General features: G+C 40.0%; 1 protein-coding gene and 1 long non-coding RNA gene across 9 annotated transcripts in view; one reads left to right on the top strand and one right to left on the bottom strand.

The window, feature by feature from the left end:
- Nucleotides 1-1497, bottom strand: part of LOC310689701 — an 81446-nt gene extending 79949 nt beyond the window's left edge. For 4 of the 6 annotated variants that reach the window (XR_014517592.1, XR_014517593.1, XR_014517594.1 and 1 more), the window contains exon 1: nucleotides 503-1497. This is a non-coding gene — a long non-coding RNA (uncharacterized lncRNA). The remainder of the gene's footprint in view (nucleotides 1-502) is intronic. The other 2 variants (XR_014517597.1, XR_014517596.1) reach the window with 2 other exon arrangements.
- Nucleotides 1498-1667: 170 nt separating this feature from the next.
- Nucleotides 1668-23164, top strand: part of CACNB2 (calcium voltage-gated channel auxiliary subunit beta 2) — a 126458-nt gene continuing 104961 nt past the window's right edge. The window contains exons 1-2 of one of the 3 annotated variants that reach the window (XM_083467467.1): nucleotides 1668-2214; nucleotides 10139-10231. In XM_083467467.1, coding sequence (XP_083323593.1) covers nucleotides 2107-2214; nucleotides 10139-10231 — 201 coding nt within the window. In that variant the 5' untranslated portion in view covers nucleotides 1668-2106. The remainder of the gene's footprint in view (nucleotides 2215-10138; nucleotides 10232-23164) is intronic. The other 2 variants (XM_083467465.1, XM_083467468.1) reach the window with 2 other exon arrangements.

Here is a 23164-nt window from a genome sequence, read left to right as displayed (position 1 = left end):
CAGACTCTAGGGTTGCGCGCCCATCTCACTTAAGAGGCCGGGGGCCAGCGCTGTCCGCAGACACTTCCGGGTCACGTGGCCAGCGTGACAAAGCTGCATCTGGAGAGCCAGCGCAGCACACGGAAATGCCGTTTACCTTCCCGCCAGTAAGCGGTCCCTATTTATCTACTTGCACCCGGGGGTGCTTTCGAACTGCTAGGTTGGCAGACGCTGGGACCGAGCAACGGGAGCGCACCCCGCCGCGGGGATTCAAACCGCCGACCTTTCGATCGGCAAGCCCTAGGCGCTGAGACTTTTACCCACAGCGCCACCCGCGTCCCTATAATTCGTTCTGGAGCTCTGTTCATAACCTGAAACTGTTCTTAACCCAAAGCAGCCTCCTGCTGCCGCTGTGCCACCGCTGCACGATTTCTGTTCTCATCCTGAAGCAAAGTTCTTAACCCGAGGTAATATTTCTGGTTTAGCGGAGTCTGTAACCTGAAGTGTATGTAACCCGAGGTACCACTGTATCTTGCATTTGCTGCTTCCAGGGGTGGTTGCGAGAAGCACCTCTCAGCAAAAGACCGCCTCTCACTTCTGACCCTCTTTGGGCCCAGGCAGAAAGCAGAAACAAAAGGAAGCGCTCTGCTCACTCACCTTCTCTCTATGGCCAGGACGAAATAGAGAGAGTTGGCCATCACCTCATATTCTCGCTTGCTCACATGTCCTCTCCTTTGGGGGGGGGCACAGTGGTGGGGAATAGGCCCAGGAAGACCAAATTCTCTCCCGTCCTCCACGCTGCTTAGTGAGAGAGGGCAAGGAAGGTACAGCTGCCGTTCCGAAGATTGGCCAGTCTCTTTTTTTGTCCACTCGCACTCGAGATCTGGAAGGCCTTGTTGGGTTTGATCCTTCCTGCTGCAACGCCCAGGGTTGCCAACTTGAATAAAATAATTGGGGGGTGGGGACGCAGGTAAGTCCCACCTGGTATAATCAATCCCATGACACAGCGCACTCACAACATTTGAAAGGCAATACCCATCAACTTTGTGGGGCCAGACCCCTCAAATATTTTAATGGGGGGGGGAGCAAAGGGACCTCAGCCCCTAGGAGCTGGCTCCTCTGGCAATGCCCAGAGAGAGGGCATGTGAGCGCCTACAGTTTTCCACAGGTGAGAGATCCAAACCAGTGGCACTTAGTACTTGCACCTGAGGGAGGAAAAAAATGAAAGGTGGAGAGGTGCTTGTTTGATATCTTTTCTTTACCAGCACCAGATACTGGCTGGCTCCTTGGCTGCCCTTCCTTCAGCAAAGCGGCAATGTTAAGCACTTTCCCTCTTTTTTTTTTTTTTTTTTTTTTTTTTTTTTGCTTTGTTTTACGTGCAGCTTGTAACCAGCGTGCCTGACTAGCCAATATTACTCTTCGCTCGCTTTGGAGTGTGTGCCTTGTGTTTTAAAAAAAGAAAAACAGTTTGTTCGACGACGGCTTGTCTTGGCCTTCCGAGCAGGAGGATAAAATTCAGGGACCGGCGACTTTCCTGAGGAGAAACGACGGGACCGCCACTCGACGACCGCGCGGCGGCCATTCCACACACCCCGCCCTCAGCTTTTCCCGCGCTTTTCCCACCGCCCACCTTTCTCGGGGCGGGGGGAAGAACGAGACGGTGGTCGAGATCTTCCCTCAGGCGCCTCCTCCTCCTCCTCCCCGTCTCCTCCCCCTTTTGCTCGGCTGTAGTAGCTGTTGCTGCGCTCTGGGCTCTACGAGGCACTGAGGAGCCGCGCTGGTACTTGAGGGTTGGGCGAGGCGAGCAGCTGCGGCAGGAGCCCAGAGTCTTTTCGTTTTGTTTCTCACCATCTCCCTCAGTCAAGCAACCGACCTAAGCAAGCAAGCCAGACGGGCGGGCGGCCGGGCGAGCAAGGAAAGGCACTTGAACCGTTTCAAAATGGCCCATCCCTGAGGGAGAAGAAGCAAGAGCCATCCTCGTGCACCAACCGCCGCCGATTCAAAAAGAGAGAGAGAGAGAGAGGCGGCGACTACTTGGCAACGGCTTCGCTCCTCGCTTTGTTGTTGGAAGTGTTGGCGAGTTGTTTCCCCCCCCTCCCCATCTGCCCTCCCCACCCGCTTTCTCCAATGGTCCAAAGTGACATGTCCAAATCGCCTCCCACTCCAGCAACGGCGGCGCAGGAGATGCAGATGGAGTTGCTGGACAACCCCCCGGCTCCAGTCCCGGCTGTGCAGGTACAGTTATTGAGGGGTGGAGGGTGACAGAGAGGGTGGGGCTGCTCGCTTAAAAATTAGGGGGCGGCTTTCTTTCCGTGCGGCCCCCGCCCCCTCCATATGGCCAAGGGGAACCTTAATGGTGACTCCGCTTCCAGATTGTGGCTCTTGGGAGCCAGAGTTTTCGAGGTTTCACTTGGCAGTAAAATCCCTTGCCGCCGCCCCCCCCCCAAAAGAATCCTGCTGGCTTCCATCTTTTTTACTTTACAAGGTAAAGCTGCGGTTCAAAGGGAAAGGCGAGGAGACTCCGCTATTGAGCAATCTCAGCTTGGGCATAGGGTGAAATTCTGCCCCATAGGCGTGTCGACTCAGATTTACTTTCCACCGAGTTCAGTAGGACTTGCTCCGGGATCTGTGAGCACAGAATTGCAAGCTAATGTTCCAGCCCTGTGAGTGAGTGGGTTTACTCAGAAGTAGGCTTTATGTGTCCAGTCGGATTTTGTCACATGCCAATGTATTTAGGGTTTGCAACTCAGAAGTAAGCCCCTCTCTGTTTTTATAAGATTTATGTCCTAGTGTAACTTCAGGATTTCAATCTGGAACAGTTTCGTTCTTGGTTCTTTATTAGCATGCACCGGTGTGAATGAAAAGCTTTACCTATAAGCATGCGCTCAAATGTGGGTGGGATTGCTGGCTATTTGTGCCCTTAATTATGACTGCAACAGGGTGCTTTTGTCTCCACACGTGAGTGTTCATCACCTGATCACGGTACCATCACAAATAACAGACCCATAATTTGTTGGTCGCCTGCCCCCCATCCCACTCACCACACAGTGTACTTTAGTGGAACCTGCTCATGCTTTACTGCCACAGTTAGCTTGCAGTGATCAAACGTAGAAAAAGCAAGTGTTGTGTGAACCAGGCCAGCGGTGGTTATGTTTTACCTTAAATGGTCTGTAATAGGTGCCTATAGACCTACCAAATATCTTGTCTTTGTTCAGAGTCAGAAGCAAGTTCAGAGTTAGAAGCAAGTATTTGTTGTAGGGAAATCAGAGCAATATGAATGGCTCAACTTTGGAAAGTTGGTGGGAGAGGGGAAACTCTGGTCAGGAAAATTCATGTTTTCCCCTTATGGGCACATGGAGAGATGTGGCCAATGAGGAGTTATTGAGGCAGGTTCTTGTTGCATCTGTTTTAATCAAACACATAATATGATTTGTTGTATACTCACAATAAAGGTGTTAGAGGACCAGAGTGGAGAGAAAAAATGTGCATGTGTAAGTTTAAGAGCAGGGCAAAAATTCTAACTCATGTAATGACAGTATAGAACAAGTACTTCTGTATGTTGTTGGGTTTTGTTTTGTTTTAAATACTCTGTATCATGGGGTGTGTTAATGTAAGAAAGACATAATAATCTTCCCCAGCCACTCTGGGCGGCTTCCAAAAGAATATTAAAATACTATAATACATCAAACATTAAAAGCTTCCCGAAACATGATGTTTAATAGCTCTGCTTAAAGGCAGACAAATAGTTTTCATTATCTGAAAAGTACATGTGTAGGACTATATTGCCATGATTTCTTTCCTTAGCATATCAGTTGTTTCAGCAACAATTTTCTACATGTTACTTTTGGTTTTTAAACCGATATTTCATTCTCTGGTTTTCATTGTTACTGACAAGGGAACTATTTTATAGATATATGTGTGAGCATGTATATGAAATGTGTTCCTTACCGTAGTTCACACTTCAATTCCATTTTTGAGTTAGTTACCTGCACAAATTGCTGCTGAATGTTTTAAACTCATCAGGGATATGGCAACATCTTATTGTGCATGGTGTTTTTAACCTAATTAATTATTTTAATGTTGGTGAATGAACAAAAACAATGATAAATTTGATTGGAATACTTGATTGGAATATTCAGCTAAAAAGAAGTACTCTGGAAGGACTCTATTCGTATTGCTAATAAATATTAAAAGATCACTAAAGATCACTGGCGTTTCTACCAAGCTTGTCTAACTCCATTCATTACTTTAGCTCAAAATCAGACAAACCTTTATAGATTTCATCAGCTAATATCCCCACTACCTGTACATTACATGGTGATCATAATTATGCCCCAAAATGTATCTTTTTCTCAAGATACATTTCCCATGCTCTGATTTGTTTGCTGTTCCTCAGGGTTGCAATGACTGGTTCTTTGTAGTGTAAAGTGACCCTGACCTTTTGTCTTAGTATTAAAGATCTGACATCAAAAACATGGACCACTACAATTGTTTTATTTCATGCTGCTGTTATGCTGGTGTTGATGTGATAAATTCTGCATCATAGACCTTCTTTTGGGGGACATTAATGATGAATAAATGAAACATCTACAGTTGAAAAATATATTTCCTTTTCACTGCATTTTCCCTTTTATGGACTTGTTGCAGTCATCATTGTTGACTTTTTACATAGACTAGTATTACAGCTTTTAACAATGAAACAGGTGGGTTGGGAAATCACTGATTTTGGTTAAATGAAACAATAGTGTTTCTCTGTTTAGACAAAAACAAATGATCCTAATAACCTTTTAAAATAAGACAAGCCAATGCTGTTTGAATAAACATGCAATTCACTGGCAATTAAAAATTTAATGGCAGGTGTTTTTTAAAAAGAAAATCTGATATATTACTCTGTTAATTAAACTTTTAATTTTAATTGAGTGACAAAGCATTGCCTGTGCCTTTTATTTATTCATTTATCAATTTATTTTATTTTTATTTTTGGAAAAACAGCTTTTTGCAATCGTACTCAAAGTAGTCTCTAAATAAATCCATATTGAAAATAGTAGAAAAATTAAAAGTGAAGAACAAATGAATAAGATGAAAATGCAGTTTAGAGTTCATAAACCTCCAACTGGGAATGCCTGGCCTGCATAACTTTGCACACAAAGATTTTGGCTTGAAGGGTCACTTGAACCAGTGGGAATCATGGTGAGATGGGGTCATGTATCTCCAATGCGTTTCCCTGCTGTCTCTAACCATAATAAGCTCATTAGCTGTGAGATAAAGTACAACATGCATTTCTCAAATTCAGGATGCAACAAACTTGACATTGAACATCTTTGTTATTGTCATACATCACAGGCAGGTCCATCATTTGCAGAAGCACCCATAGGATTATCTACTGTTGCTGTTGATGGAAATTACATTCGATAGATAGACAGATAGAGGGCCAATTTGTTATCTCTTCTTGGAGCTAATGCAGGATCTGGGTCCTTCTGCTCACTTTGCTTTTTCTCGTCTTATTCCATTCTTCCTATGGAATTAGTATGACCTGGTGGGCTTCTCTCTGGGAAGAAGTTGAATTGGTGGTGCCATACTCCTGCTACACCAGAGATTTAAAGTGGGATCCCTGCATACAGCAATGGACAGCTTGGTGGGACTGCATCACTCACCTCTACTCCATCCGGCAGAGTGGCTGCAGCATATTGGGATGGAGTGAGGAAGAGGCGAAGGAGTTGTGAGGCTGGTATGGTGCAATCATGCCAAGGGAGCCAATCTGATGCTCCTGCCAATGTGTTTATACCACGCCAGCCTTGCCACCAATATGCCACTCTCTCTCTGTCCTGGTATGCTGCAGCAGCTCAGCAGGATGGAGTTCAGGTGTATGGCACACCCACACTATGATGTCTGCTGCTGCCTGTATATATGTTGTTATCCTCAGTATGTCAGAACAAAGATCTTGCAGAATCATTATTGACTTGTCTCTGACCTGCAGCACTTGCAGCTTACACAGCTCAACTGAGAAAGCGTCTTTAACAGGAAAGGTTGCCAGCCTGAAAGCAGTGTCTCTGGGCAGAGAACCAGTAACAGTTGGTTTGGGTGCTAGAGAGCTGTGCACTTGCTCAGTGTCAACTACTCCAGAGGCAAAGTCCAGCAGTATCTTTTTAATTCAGGAATTTCACCACATTCCCTCCTCTGGAATGTCAGGAGCCTGAAGACCATAAGAGCGGCCCTGCTGGCCTTTTTAGTCAAGCACTCTGTTCTTACAGTAGCCAACCTGATGCTTATGGGAGCCCACAGGCAAGGCAAGAGCTGTTTCCTGCTCTTGATCCCCAGTCACACTGCTTTTGATATTGGAGGTAACACAGCCATCATGACTTGTTGCCACTGATACTTTTATCCTCTATTTAATTAACTGGATATAGCTTATTTGGAGAGAAGGGAATTGCTATCTATAAACCATGCTTTTGTTATCTGCAAGCCTTACTATTATAATGTGCTCCACATAGGATCATGCCTGAAAAGTGTTTGAAACCTTCAGATGTTGCAGAATATGAAGTTCTACCTTCCAGTCAGAGTGTAGTTAGCACCATGTGATACTGATATATTTTTTATTTTGTGTTTTATGCTTTAACATTGTACACCAACCTAATATTTTATGACATGGAATCATATGTTTATAAATACATGAACTACACTTCCACTTAATATCCAGTTAAAGGCAGTAAGTAAATCTTAAGTATTTTAAAATGCAAGTGTACTGAACTGATGTTTGTCACTGTTGTTGCTTTTTGATTCTTCTGTTTGTTGGTTTATCTGGATTTTTCAGTTACTATTTGGCAGATTTCCTTAAGGTTTTTGTTTTTTATTCTGCTTTTGTGTTATTTAGTTGCTGTATATTTAATACTTGCTTTGGATTGTCTTCTGAAAATATAAGGCAGCATAGAATGCTTTTAAATAAAAGCATAAGTTTTATATAAAAATAATTAACATCTTTTAAAAAAAACCCATGTTGCCTGTTTAATTAGAATTAATCAATTACGTAGAGACATAGGAAGTTATAGGAGTCAGGCTATTAGTCCCATCTAGCTCAGTATTGTTGACACTGACTGGGTTTAAAGCAGCAGTCCTTCCCAGTCCTATCCTGAGATGTGAGGTATTCAAGGGACCTGTTGTATGCAAATCATATGTTCTTACACTGAGCTACATATGTTCCCCAAATCCATAAATGGTTTTGGCCCTAGTTTTCACTAAACACAATATTTTAGTAAACATTATTAAACTAGCATCTAATGAACAAGACCAAACTGCATTTAGAAGATTGTTGGCATTCGTCTGTCTCAAGAGGCAATGGAGTGTGCCTCCAGGGCTGAACACAAACTGCTGGAGAATCACAGTGCCTGCTGTGGCTATGAAGATTGGTAACTCGTAATTCCTGCCTCCCACATTGTTTTTTGCAGTGTCAGCAGCACCAAATTGACTTTTCTGGGGTGTAAGCCCGGGGCAGTGTGTACGGAAATCCTGGGCTTCCCAGATGACAAGATGTCTCTCGAGGCCTCATTGATGTGGTCCAAAGGAAAGCAGAGCACCAGCTTGGCTGCAGGAGTTGCGAGAAGGAAGATAGGATGCATGTATTGCTATATTCTTAATTTGACCCTGTTTTGTCAAAATTGGGGGGGGCATCATTACACTCTGGACAGGCTTTGTAAATGGAGTTAGTACAAATGGATTATTATTTTGTTGTTTTTGCTTTTGCTCTTTCAGCATGTTTGCCATCATTTTCAAACATTGGGAAGAACAATAACAAAAAACCCATTATCCATAACATTCTCCCAAGGGTTCTTTAGGATACCCAAGCCTTCTGTGCATTTGGCTGCTTTGAGTAAGTGGGCTGTATTTTTAAATGCCCCTGCTAGGGAACAGACCCTTCTGCATATAAACAAGCATGACAGTAAAAAAAGGGAAAGCATGTTTGTCAGGATGTATCCCAACATACAACCCCTATCTGCAGCTTGATTGTGCTTATTTTATAAATTGGCATTGAATATCTTTTATTTTTAATTTGACTTAATTTCCCTGGTTGGAAAACATGTATTTTATGGCAGAACTTTCCAACATTTCCCGTTGGTGACACACTTTTTAGACATGCATCATTTTGCGACACAGTAATTCAGTTTTACTAGCAAACTGGAGGTTAAACTAACTCTTTTCCAGCTCTGGGAGGAGCACAGGGGGTGTTCACACGACACACCTACACACTGCAGCTGACACACTAAAGCGTCGTGGCACACAGTTTGGAAAACTGATTTATTGGTTTGTAATATAATGGATATAATATGGCTATTATAACTCCATATTGCACACTTCTAATGTTGTTCTGCCAGTTCAAGTTTATCCCTGCCCTCCTTTTGGATTTACACCTTTTGTTCATCCTTGTTCTTTTTATTCTGGCACCATTACCTCTGACGGTGTAATCTCTGATAATCAGTAACATATATTCATAACAATAAAAAACTCTTCCCCCACCCCTCAGGGAGGGTAGAAATTCATGGCAGAGCTTAATTGAAATAAATTACTAGTGTCTCCTCTTTAATTAGCTATTTTCTTATTTATTTATTTTTATACAGCTCCTGGTACTTTAGCAGTTACTTTGTGTTTTTCCTTAAGCTTGCTACTCCTGATGGTCTCTGTGTTTCTAATTTGGAGCTATTTTCTTTTCTTTTCTTAAATAATCATAGTCTTCTAATTTCCCCCTTATAAGTACATCTTAACATTGCTAAAATTAGATTTCTAAATACGACGGTCTCTGGTTTGAGTAACCTCTTGAACGTTTACATTTTGTCATAGCTTTTTAATTCCTACTTGTTGAGAAATATGCATACCTTCGGAGCCCTGTTTTTCCCCTGAAGTCTTGTCAGTGCCTTATCTGAGTAGCTAACTTCCTTATGTTTCTATTTCCAGTCCCTCTTGTGTAGCTTTCATATTTTTATACAGTCACATTCATTGCCCCATAAAGTTAAGCTATGTATTGCTAGATTTTCACAGCTAGGTCATGAAACAGTGGACCCCTTGACTCCTTTTATGACATTTAATTGAAGGAATACTGCTTTAAACAATAGCTGTGAAAAGTTGTATTTGAATATTAACCAAGCTAAACTGTTTTGGACTAGTAACCTCCTAATAATCCAAGGAGGATATTATTGTATAACTACTTGCCTTATTACTCTTTTACACTTGTGGAGAAGAACAATTCTTCTCCTTTAACTTTTTAAAAATCGTTTTCAGTATGTTTGGCAAGTCAATTTTACTATGTGTGTATTAATGTAGTATGTAGAAGAATTGACCTAGAGGGAACCAGGAGATCATCATGGCTGCAGCACTGCCCTAAAGCACCATATTCTGTGATGTTTACCTATTGCTTTGATTTTTTCCCCTTTAATGTTGATATTATATATTATAAGTGCTACAACATTACTGCCTGCATGCAGCAGGGAGTTTTCTCTCTAATGCCAGAAGCTGATATCTATTCCAATGTATAATCTTAAGAACTATTCCAATGTACAGTGGTGCCTCGCAAGACGAAAATAATCCGTTCCGCGATTCTCTTCGTCTAGCGTTTTTTTTGTCTTGCGAAGCAACCCTATTAGCGGATTAACGCTATTAGCGGTTTAGCGGCTATTAAAGGCTTAGCGGATTAGCGGCTAAAAGGCTATTAGTGGTTTAGCGGCTTAGAAAAAGAGGGGGAGCGAAAAAAATCACAAGACTCGCAAGACGTTTTCGTCTTGCGAAGCAAGCCCATAGGGAAATTCTTCTTGTGAAGTGCATTGAAAAACGGAAAACCCTTTCGTCTAGCGGGTTTTTCATCTTGCGAGGCATTCGTCTTGCAGGGCACCACTGTATAATCTTAAGCCATGTTGGTCTGCCGTAGTCGAAACAAGATGAAATACTGTAAATAAAGTAAAATTCCTTCCAGTAGCACCTTGTTCATTCAGTACAGTTGGGCAAACGCTTGTGTAAGGGGTTTGTTCACTTTGTGCTATAATATGTAGATTCTGGTGCCTGGCTAATTCTAAAGCTGGCATTTGCTAATATAACAAATTTAATAATATGTTGAGTATTTGTGTCTGCTTGATATATAGACATGTATGCATAAAGTAATAACTTTTCTTTTTAACAGTCTTACAGCAAAGGTGCAAGAAGAAAACACCGATTCAAAGGTTCAGATGGGAGTACATCTTCTGACACTACCTCTAATAGTTTTGTACGGCAGGTATGTTATTTCCTCCACTTTCCCCAATGGTGTATTATTGTGTTGTGTTGATCCATAATCAAAACCAAAGGAGATATGGTGGTAAATGTAGAATATATAATTTAATGTTGATGCATCCTGCGAAGCTTAAAAGCCCATATATATTCACAGTAGATCTTACTACAAGTTGTGGTTTTCTGTTCCTTAGGAGTGTTGAAGACCAAGGCAAAGCACTATAATTGAATAGGTAGATTCCTGGCTTGTAGATTGAATATGTAGATTCCTGACTTATATATGCATTTAATTCCTGTTGGATACAATAGCATAGGCAGTGCCTCCCCCCCCCCCCGTTTACACGGGGGTTACATTCCGAGGTACCGCAATGCTGGTGAAATCATGAAATCATGTATACTGTAATTGAAACCCATTGAAAAAGTCTGCAAACACCCTGTTCCTTCCCCTCCCTGCCCCTGTTCTGCCCTTTTAGAGTCATTTCAGTGATGTCTTTATAATGTTTCATGGCCACTTCCAGGTTCAGCACTATGCGCGTATGCACAGTTGTGCACATATTGAACGCATGGAAAGGGGGGGGGACTGCCTGTACTCAACTTAATTTTTCACATTACTCAATAGTGTTTCTTCTCAATGTTAGTGTTGGATTTTTGTGGTTCTCCCATTTAATGAGTTAGAATGGAGCTGAAAGAGCAGCTCTTGCAGTCATCAAGACTTAGTGGATTTCAGGCTCCAGTGCTTTCAGTAATACTGAAACAAAGCAGGTGTGGATGTCATCAGTCCTTGGATGGGAGATGACTGTACCTTCTGAACATAAATGCAATATATAAAAAGTAATTTGACGATACTTCTGTATCTTTGAACATTTCAAATTAAATATTTTATATTTGGGGGCCAAACTAGATAGGATGTTAATCTTCTTTGCGTGCCTGGTTATTAACAAATAGATGCCTGCTATCTGTAATGGGAAGAAAACTCCCAGTAGCACCAGTGGGAGTGTTCTGCCCATTGTGGATAGTAGGCACAGGCCTTGACAATTTTGCATTGGGACTGCAGCAGGGGGTAAAACATTAAAGCCTCCCCTCCCCCATTCTGTGCTGGCTATTTGTTTAAGAAAATATATGTGCAGGACCAGATTACATGTTATTACTTTGGGTCTCACCCCAAATCCACCTTGTCTGAAATAATTGCAAAGGAATTATACTAAGATATTTATAATGATTTCAAGGAACAGTTTGATCAACAATATCAGAGTGGACTGGTGCTTTATGCTGAGGGAGTGTAGTGGATCCAGCTCTTAATAGCATCATCTTGAGACTTCGATAATGTATAATAGATAATATAATTGATATTACAACAGAGCACATTCTATACACACCTACACAAAATACTGCTTTTTAACTTATTTGGCTCAGTTATGCAGCTTTTTTGAATGTAAAATAAACTATATTTTCAGTATGGATTAAACAGCAGTAGCAGTTTTCTTTAACATGATGATGTATGGGTATTTGAAGGAAGAACTCCTGTATTGAGTTACTTATCTGAAGGCATAAATATTTTTTTGTACTCTGTTGTACTCTATTTTATTTAATTAATTAGATTCAATTTATTTTTCTGTAGGGGTTTGACTAGTAATGATGATGATGATGATTTAGAGAAGTCCATAACTTTAACTTTCAACTGTTTGGGTAATGAGATTAGATATGGAAATGTAGTTCTTAAGTTTGCAAAATTTCAAAATAGTTTACTTGCAAGTGATATTTTTGTCTGACTATAATTTCATTTTAAGCGTTTCAAGTAGATCACAGCTATATAATTATTAAAAAGACTTATAAAAGTACAGATCAAGTAAACTAAATTGTGCAAGCAAAATCACTTTGATGAAAGGCACATAACTGTTATAAAGCAATTCTGTATGCTATTGGTACTTTCTATAAAAAGTTATCTTTGTGAGCCTTGTATTCAGATCTTATTTTAAAGCCTGATGTTTATTAAAAAGAAGCAACCTTATTTTAAAATCACTTTTGTAAATATTAAGCTGTGATAAAGACTACAGGCTAGATGGGCTGCTTTAGACCAATATTTTCAGTGTAGCCCCACAGTGTTTAAATACTGGCAGGATGCCTATTACACTGTGTTCAGTCACAAACAGGGTTATAAATAATGGCAAAGTGAATTTATTATCCATGTGATTTTCTGTAGAGGTCTTTTCTGCCTTTAGCACTGCTTTACACATGATGAATTGTGTACTTGGATATCATTCCCAAGGAGGAAATTACTTGTATCTTTCATGTCCAGTGCCATGAGTGACAAAATGTGCACATCTTTTTCTTTGTGACTCACTCATCAGAGAGGCCTCATTAGCAACAGGTTCCCAAAACATTCATTTGTTGACTGCATATACATAATAATGGAAAGAAATGATTATATAATAGTTAATAGGAGAAAACTTGCAGATGACACAAGCTACAGAAAAATAGGTTCAGACCCCACAGCACATATTCAGAATTTGGTAAGGACTATTATCCAGGAGTCTATGGAACTGGGTTACCTATCGGATAAGGTAGGACAATTTTTAATACAATCTCATCCCGTGTAATAGTTTCTTACCTTTTACTAAAGGTACACAAACCTGAGAGACCGCCTCCTGGTCATCCAATTTGTTCCAGCACAGGTTCAGTCCTGGTACCTCTATTGAAATTTGTTGACCATTTTTTACAGCCTCAGGTTAGTAAGTCAGATACATATATTAAGGATACGGCACATTTCTTTCAAATTATAGAACAACATACAGTTATTGAATCAAACATTCTAGCCATTTTAGATGCACAGTCTTTGTACACATCTATTCACTTGGATGAAGCAAGGTTACTTCTGGAGGATACTCTAAATGCTCGCAAGTCTTTGGACCCCCCCCCCACCTTCTTCCTGATGGAATTAATTGACTTGACTTTTGAAAAGAATTATTTCAGATTTGGCCATGATTTTTATTGCCAAATTAGAGGTATTTCAGTCGGCTCACCGTTTGCCTCTAGTGTGGCAAATTTATTAATGTATCAGTTTGAAAAACAATGGATCTTGGATCCCAACACTAACCCTTATTTCCATGGCATTGAGTTATATAAATGTATAGATGACATATTTATGATCTTTTCCAATAAACAACATTTGGATGCCCTGGACAATTGACTTAATTCAGTTCATCCCACGATTAAGTTTAGTTTGCAACATAACAGACAGGCCATCTCCTTTTTAGACACGACCGTATATAGGAGCTCCAATGGGCAATTGTGTGTTACATTTTTTACTAAATTTACAGATAAAAATTCCCTTTTAAGATATGACGCTTTCATCTATGACGCTTAAGAAACAGTCTCCCTTTCAGTCGAATGATTAGACTCAAATGGAACTCAACCTGGGGAATTTTTAAGAGACTCCAGAATATTAGCTAAACAATTTCAAAATAGAAGATACCCTGAACACATCATCAACAATACAGTCAGGAGAGTGTTCAATATTAATAGGGAGCAACTTTTTCAAAAACATTTGGAGATTGGATGCATTTGGAAATTGAACATACAGCCTTTGACGTATAGCAAGAGACTATGAGTTTGTGGGTAAGAAGCTGAAGGGCCTTGTGGCCCAGGATTTTTTAAAATTATTGCTTCCTGTTGAAGACTGTAGCCCAGGAAGAGAGGAAAATACTGGTAGTAAGCCACTGGCTGTTCAGGTGTTTTCATCAGGAAAGGTTTGCCTTCTTGGAGCATGGCCTCTGCTTCTTTGAGGAAGGACTTCCAGCAAGAGATGGGTTGCACCTCGCAGCAGTTGGCAAGAATGTGTTTGCTAAGAGTCTTGCAAACCTGATCAGAAGAACTTTAAACTAAATCCTGAGGAGGCGGGAGACAGTATTATAGATGACAGGGGAACACCTGGTACTGGGAATAATCGCTTCATTGATGCACAAGAAACTGAGTTGTTGCTCGAGAAACCTGCTAAAGGATAAGACGCTACAAGAAGGAAGCAGCTGGACTTGTGGTTTTAGTTTTCTCTATTCTAATGCTCAGCGTATGGAGAACAAGCAAGACGAATTTGAGCTCTAAATGCAGAATGGCAAATATGACCTAATATGCATTACTGAAACCTGATGGGATGAGACTCATGACTGGAATGTAGGAATTGAGGGGTATAACCTGTTCAAAAGGAATAGACCAAACAGTGAGGAGAAGTAGCATTATGTGTAAAGGATGTGTACACTTGTGAAGAGATACATGTCCTGAAGCATGGAGGACAGACAGAGAACATATGTACAGGTAAAAATTGTAGGAGTGGGAAACTACTATTGTAGGAGTGGGTTTGCTATAGACCTCCAAGTCAGACAGAAAACTTGAGTGATACATTCCTACAGCAGATTACCAAACATTCAAAAAGGAGAGAGCTAGTAGTCATGGGAGACTTCGGTTTTTCTGATATCTGTAGGAACTCAAACTCTGCCAAGAATGTAAGGTCCAACAAATTCCTCTGTTGCCTCACTGACTATTTCATTTCTCAGAAGAAGCAGCAAGGTGATCATCTATATTCAACCTGGTCCTAACCAACAGAGGAACTGATCAGTGAGACATTACCAGCATGTTTGCACTCCTGTCTTAGCAATGTCTACACTGGCTTGGTCATGTCCACAGAATGGAAGATTTCAGGATCCCCAAGGACATGCTCAATCCATAGCAGTGACCAGAGAAGGAATGGCTTCTGGGAGGAGCACAGAAAGAAGAAAATCCATGGTGCATCTGCAGTAGCACAACTGGATGCCTTCATCTACCCTAGCTGCAATAAAGCATCTCTCTCCTACATCAGTCTCTACAGCCACAGCAGGTGCTATATCCTCCTAACAGTGTGATCTCACTCTCAAGTGTGCACTCCTCCATTGTCTCTTGAGACGGATTGATGCCAACAAGATTTGGAGCACAGGATATCTTTTATTTCACTCGTCAACAAGGGTGCTGTGTTCACAGTGATCTAAGCATTATCTTTTCCCTCTGTTTCCCCCCTCAGCTCACTGGATATGAAAAAATAATTGAAAGTCATATGACAAATTGAACTATTCTTCACAAGACTTTCTTCAAGAAAGAAATGATATGACCATCATACACAAATATTACATTTTTTCTCCCTACTGATTTAACTTTTCATCAGCTATAGTGTTTAAATTTTGTGTAGTTATAATGTTGGTTCTTTAAATATATCTACCGTGACCTAGAAATGTCATACAAAGTGCTAACCTAGGGGACTGGGTTGTAAGGCCAAATTTAAGGATATCATTAAATTCAGGTTTTGGATTTAATGACTAGCTTTCTCTTCTAAAACAGGACTTAGAAACTGGCCAATACCAGCAGATTTTCAACTTGCTTTGCAGAACATATGTTAAATTACCTATAAAAATCCTTTTTACATTTAGAAATCGTACACAAAGGCCATATTATTGTAAAAATTATATGAAAATGTTCATCCAGTTTATTCCCTTTCCACCTATTCTTCTCCAGTTCACTAATCCGCATTCCAAAAAGTTTTAATTTCCCTGCACAGCTATTCTGACAATTTTTTAATCCAAGGAGTAGGATAATTTGTTTTTATCTCCACTGACCATTTCCATTTTCATCTCAGCAGGAAAGCAATTAAGAAAGTAATACTGAGGTCAGGCTGTTCTCTTGGCAGTAAAAAAAATGCACAGAAAGTGCTAACATCTTCCAGACATTGCCAGACAATGAAGTTTTATTTTCATTATTTTATTTTGTTCCATTTATATCCCATCTTTCTTCCATTAAGAACGTGAACACATAGTTCCCAGGTGGTCACCTACCCAGGCACTGGTCAGGCCTATACCTGCTTAGCTTCAGCAAGATAATAGGCTAATGTGTCTGAGACAAGCTCATGTACTCTTTGACAAATTATTGCCTCTCTTGCTGTTTAGTCAAGGGGAAATGAATCATATTGCAAAAAATGTCTGAAGATAGGAAAGCAACCCCTGAGGAGGAGAAACGTGGCCTACTTGTACCTTGGCAACACCATCACTACATTTACTATCATTTTCAGCACCCATCAGCATAACTGTTGGTGGCGTTGAGGAAGGGGGTTTTATGGTGATGGCAGCTCACATTAGCTCAATTAGAGGTTTCACTGCTGCAACTGCCACAAAATCCTTTAGTTATTTGCAGTATATGGAGTTCTGCTTTTAATTCCAGTGATACATGGATTGCATTTCTAATCTCATGGGGCTTCATTCATTTTCTGAAATACTTTGAATGTCACAGACAGATGATCCGTTGAATTATCTTTTATATTTTAGAAGTTTCATCAGCCATGTTGGGCACAGATACAACTTGCCACTTGTTGGTGAATGCCCAAGCACACCCTTTGCATTGGTTGATTCCTGCTGACTGAAACTACTCTAATTACAAGACTAATGATCAAGTATCCATGTCAGCCTTCACTGAGAACAACTAGAGGACCGTGGGGAAAGTTGTTGTAGAACTAGTTTACTTTTGCTGCATTGTTACTCTCTTGTCAGATTTCAGTGACAGTTTGGGTTCCATAACAATGATAGACTAAGTAATAGAATTACACATACTCTTACCCTTGATTTTTTTAATGGTTTTGATCTTTTATTTTCTTATCCACCTAATATGATTTAGGTCTTTCTCAGTTCTCCTTGTATTTTAATGTTCTCCTTAGTGGAGTATTAGAACTAAATATAAAAAGAGGAATACAACAAAAGGCTTTCGTTTCACATAGGTGTCAGTACTAGGTTCAGGTGTCTGTTTTCTAGCTCGCTTTGATCCTATCACCTCGACACAAACTTAATACTTGGACACTCACAATTAAATGTTTGTGAGGAAAGTTGTCTGCACTGTTTTATGCGTTCAGAATGGCAGAAAACTTTGTTGAAGAAACCTCCAATGCTGAAGAACTATGGAATTCAAATGAAGCAGAAAATACAGATAGGGAAATACATACTGATATACAGAATACAGATGAAAAACAAAATGCAGATACGGTTCCAAATACTGAGGAACTGCAAAATAAAGATGAACAAGAAAGCAAAGAAGAACCATCAAATAAAAATGAAAGTGAGAATGCAAAGGAAACTCCAGATCCTAAACCTGAAAAAGAGAAGGTAACTGAAATGTAATATTTATGCATTGCTTTATTATTTTAATAGATTTTTTATTACTAGGTTGTCATACTTTGAACTTTTGGGAGGAGAACTACACTTGAATTACATAGATTGGGGAAAAGGGATATGTTGTCCGGGCAAAAGCTTCATGAAAAGTATAATATGTAGCAGAATCATCTGAGTATTCAAGAAACAGTAAGGTAGATGGTTCGTTTATTTATTTTTTAAAAAGATACAGATTCTGACTGAAAACTCTTGTAATTTTCATTTATTGGATGGTAAATTATTTATAATTTGAGTGAGGGTTATAAATGCTGGTGCTCATTATGCAACTGATTCTAAATGAGCCAGGCTCCCTTTCAAGAGGCCTTGGTTTTGTGAGACTGAGAATATTTCTTACAGATCTCTCTGTTTTCCTTTAATTTATTTTAAGTTGAGATGAAAATACTTTAGTGGTTCCTCTTGAGAAAAGCATATTCCATTAGTATTCTCCTTTTTTATATTTAGCAAAATCAATTTAAAAACAGACAATAGTTGTAATGGCTTTTAAATACATTTCTATTGCAGTTTTGAATTAATGGTGTTCCTTTTTTCTTTTTCTGTTGAAAGACATTAAAGAACCATCCATAAAAGCAACAGAATGCTATCATTAACAGGGCAGAAAGTTCATTCCTTCATTTTAAAATGCTTCTGCCTTTTTAGGAATATGAAGACATAAACATACAGCACATAATTAAATCTAAGCACTTGCATGATAGGATAGCACATTTGTATGGTAGTTCTTGAACTTTTAAGATAATGTTTTGGTTACGAACATTTCATCCGATATAGAACAGACTCTGTTTGATGACAGAAAGCGGAAAAATGTTCCAATCTGAAGCTTGGGTGGATGCTTGTGCTATCTTCAGTTGGGATTCTATCAGATTGCCCTGAAAGTCATTGGTTCTGTTAAAATGTTCTGCCATGGACAAATCAGTAGGTTTGGATGGCACTATTTTTATATCTGAAATATTATTTCAATTTTTTTATTATTGCTATCAAGTCATTCGGTAGAAAAATAATTTTAAATAAAAACAGGTATTAAAGTAACATTAATGATGTTAGGACCAAACTGCATGTTATTCAACATATCCATGACTGGATCCCTCAGGTTTTCTTTTCCCCAGCCCAATCAAATTATGCTATACCTCATTCTGTAGTGATGTTTCACTGATAGAGTTGGCAGCCCTCTGCAACTTCTTTTCATGGAAAGATAAAATGTGGCCCACCCAGTTCAGCATCCTTTTATCAATGGGAAGTCCAAAAGTAAGGCAAGGACTTCACATCCCCCAATATGGACACCTAGTGCTCCAAGTCTCTACTCAACGCATATCACGCATGTTCTGTTTGAAGGGCTATTATTCTGTCATGAGGGCAGTAGAGTGGTGTTTCCCAGTGTGGTCTGCAAGCAGCAAGGCTCAGTATCCTCCTAATCTGTAAAGGGAAAGACTGGTTGCCAGAAACACTGGCCAATGGCGTACCTACACTTCTCCCTCTTGTCAGAGCTTCTAGAAAAGTACCTGATGAGCCTTCCCTCCTGCCATCAAATTTGTATGGGTTGTACTATCAGTTGTTAAAATAGAATTTATATTTTGTATTGTCTGCTAAGGAAGCCATCTCATATTTTTTAATGCTTTGTTGCTAATGATTAGGAATAATCCTTGATTATGGGAGATCAATCTATGAGGTGTGAGTCAGCAGAGAAGTTCAGATCTGAAAAATTCTAAATATGAAAGAGACTGCAGAGTATTTGCTATGAGGTGGCAACATAAAGAATATAAACTTTGAAAGTTTTATGCTGTACTTGAAAATAAGAGGACTGTATTCAGCTTATTTGGGTAATTTTAAAGTAAGCATGTCTTCCATTAGGCCAAAATTTAGTAAGCTGTAGAGTGACTGTGATCTGTTCGAGACTACTACTGCCTCAAACATTACTGAATAGATACTGTTTGCATAAGTAAGTACTGAAACATTTATATTCCACTGAGTGGTGTAGATTTCTATCTTCAACTATTTTCCTAGAACAGCAGTTGCTTACAGTTCTGTTATGCCACTACAAAATTGCCCTTGGGAAAGAAAAAGAGAAAAACAAAGGCACAAAAGATCAGTACAGTCTTTGTTTATCTTATTACAGATGATAAGTTACATTTGGGACCTTTGAATAGAAAACTCCCATGCCACTTAGCAAACTGCCTGTTATATCCCTTGACTTTAAAAACCAGTTTTCTTGAGTGTGAGAATTCTAAGGAAAACAAATCATATGGGTGGATATAAATGACTGCCAAACATTATTGCTAATTATTACAATAAGGATATGTGGGAACCTTCCCTCAAATTGTGCGCACTATGTTGTCAGGTGCAGCACCAAGTGTGACCGGAGGAACAGGCAGCCTATAAAATAGGTAGTAAATCTGTGACTATACAGGGACTGATCTTAGGGGCAAGTTACATATTTTTGTTGGAAGATCAGCAATTTGAGATTTACGTTCTTTAAAAACTCTTCAGTGATGTCATCTTAACCTGGTGAATTTCTCAGTAAAATCTAGAACTTCCATCTTTTGTCACAGCTTTTCTTCGCCACAGTTCTTAGAGTCCCATGCAGGCACAGGGATCTGCTGTATATCTTTCCCTCTCAAGGCAGATAGTAAGAATTCATTCAGCTTCGCTGCAATCTCATTTTCCTTCTCTAGTACACTTTTGACTCCCTTGACATCCAAAGATTCAACCACTTGTCTCCTGCTACTAACGTATTTGAAGAATGTATTTTGTTGGGCTTTTGCTTTTCTCAGTGTGCTCCCCAAAATCATTTGTGTGTGTGTCTTATTGTCCATTTGCATTTATTTTGCATTTTTTATTTATTTCGTTTGTGTTCCTTTTTGCTGTCATGTAAGGACAATACTTCCATTTTCTAAAGGAAGACTTACTGCCTCTAACAGCTTCATTTACTCTGCTTATTAACAATGTTGGCATCCTCTTGGCCTTGGTGATCCTTTTCCTGACCTATGGTATACTGTACGTTCTAGCTGAGTTTCCATTATTGTGGTTCTGAACAATTCCTAAGTACGTTTGCAGAAATGTGACCCTTTTGCCTTTTCGCTTCCTTTTCACTAATCTCCTCATGTTTTGAAAGTTTTGTCTTTTGAAGTCAAATGCAGCTGTTGGCTTTTCTTGCTACTTAAATGTGTATTGAATTTGGCATGACATTAACATTCAGTAACAATAAAAAAATTGTGTAAGTTTAAATTAAAAGCACGGACTGGTTTGATATGGCTCCAAAACTCATTTGATGGCAAGTGAATCTCAACAGGCTGAGACTCCACCACAGAAAGGCCTTTTCTCTACTTGCCATCAGTCTAACCTGCAAAAGTGGGTACATTCAGAGAAAGGCATGTGGGAAACATCCTAATAACCTATCAGATCTGTCAGATGCTGCTGGTGGTTGCTCGTGAGTAACCAGGCAGGACTCCAACCTGTCTTTTACAAGTTTTATTGTGCAAACTATTTACAGTGCAGAACTACAAAGTCCATGTCCGTCTTAGTCACTTGCAGAATCCGGGAGTGGCCCCTTCTGGTTTCTCCCCCAACATAAGAACTTCAGCACCCCAAGCCTCCACCTCCCTTCCTTGCGTTTTACCCCTCTGCGCAAGCTGGGCGACGGAAGAGGCGTCTGTCCCTCCTGGCCAGCCTGGCAAGGTGAGGTGCTGGGGCTCTCAGCAGCATCCTTGAGCCCTTTCCCCTCTCCTCCACTGGTGGTGTGGCCTTCCCCACCGCTGGAAGAGGAACTGTTCCTCAGGATTTTCAGAGGCTCCCTGTATCCCAATGGCCCCCCTCCCTCCCTCCCCTGTTCCGATGGCAGTCCCCTGACAAGATCTGAATTCGAACCTTGGGGATATTGGGTCACAAGCAGTAAACAGCTTAATAGGTAAAATGTTTAAAGATATTATTGCAACACTATTTCAGCGCCTAAATACCTTACCTCACTCATCTGATCTTTTTCCGTTTTGATATATGTTATCACATGACAGGAGTTCAGTGTAGTATATTACATCACAGAAAACGAATAAATGCTCCCAAATCTGTCATCAGAAATGAAGCGTGCAGAAAACAGCAGTAGGGTAAAAATCAGGAGAGATTGATTGTGGCAGGAAATTCAGCTCCACTTGCATGTCCTGTGAATGTGTTCTTTGACTAGCATGTTTTTTTGCTATTAAGGGGAATGTATTCTCCACCCTGCCTTAACCAGCTTCCCTTTTCTCTCAGCAGCCACGGCTTCTGTCACTTACTTGTGACAGAGAATGCATTTGCATTGCTTCATTTCTTATTGTTTAATATGTGATAGTACTTAATTATGTTAAGAAATAAGTAATAATGCTGGAGCAAAGCTACAAAACTTTGAGAAGTTTTTATATACAGATAGTTTTAAAATGTGCAGAATTGCTTGTTTTAGTTTCCCTGCCTATGATCCCATTTGATTACAGATGGTCGGAAAGACAGTTACTATAGAAACCAGGCCATTTTACTTCAGACTCTTCCTGTTGCTATGGCGTGCTGAGGGCTGTTATGTGAAAAGTGCCACTTATGGTAGCTAGTGTAATAGAGAATATTGATTTCGAGATAACTAATAATAGTACAGTATAAAATGACATCCTATTTAGCCCAATGAACTAAAGATTGCTGGTCTGGGAAAAATTAGTAAAAGTTTGGTTTAGAGTAATTTCATTTGGAATTCTGCCTGTCTATGACTAATGCTAATTTTCTATTTATCATTAAATAGGTTTTAGCAGTCAATGCCCTCTGTCCTGCTTAACATTTGCGTGTGGTCATTTCTTTATCCCACCAAAATTATTTATCATTCTAAGGAAACAGGGAGTGTATGGAGGAAGATGCTGACCTAAAAAGGAAATTTCCCAGCCCTCACAACTTTCAAGATAATAGACCCAGAAGGGCTTTCCAAGGGTTCATTTTAAGTCTGCAGCATGTAATAATTACAGCTGAAGTCTGCTGCCATCTCATGGCAAGAAGTTGAATAAAGATAATTAACTAAATAAATTTCATGTTTACATGCCAGTTTCGTAAAGGATCAGAAATACTTATTCTTCAGCTTCCTCCTTTTATTGTGAACTTTTCACACTTTAACAGATTCACAGGGTGTTATATTCATCCCACTTCTCTGAGGGGCAAAACTTACTGAGATTTGGTTTCCTTTGGAAACAGGTCACAAATGAAGGAACAGCTTTTAAAGCACTCCACCAAACAGCCAAAGCCCACTGCTCCCACATCAGATTTATAAGAAGACAGGTGACATCCTAAGGTGCTCACAGAGTCCAAACCTAGCTCTCCCTGCTTTTTGTCTCCATACTGAAGTTTCTCTTCATAATAATAAAATTTTATTATTTATACCCCATCCATCTGGCTGGATTTCCCCAGCCACTCTGAGCAGGTTACAGCACATAAAACATAAACATAAAAACACCAAACATTAAAAACCTCCCGATACAGGGCTGCCTTCAGGTGTCTTATAAAAGTTGTGCAATTATTTATCTCCTTGACATCTGAAGGGAGAGCATTCCACAGGGAGGGCACCACTACCGAAAAGGCCCTCTGCCTGGTTCCCTGTAACCGCTTCTCGCAGTGAGGGTACCAGCAGAAGATCCTCAGAGGAGGAACTCAGTGTACGGGCTGAGCGATGGAGGTAGAGGCACTCCTTCAGGTATACTGGGCTGAATAATAATAGT

This window comes from Podarcis liolepis (genome assembly GCF_965112155.1).
Source record: "Podarcis liolepis genome assembly, chromosome: 12".
Taxonomy (NCBI): Eukaryota; Metazoa; Chordata; class Lepidosauria; order Squamata; family Lacertidae; genus Podarcis; species Podarcis liolepis.
Note: the sequence above shows the minus strand (reverse complement) of the source record. Positions and strands in the feature narration are given on the sequence as shown.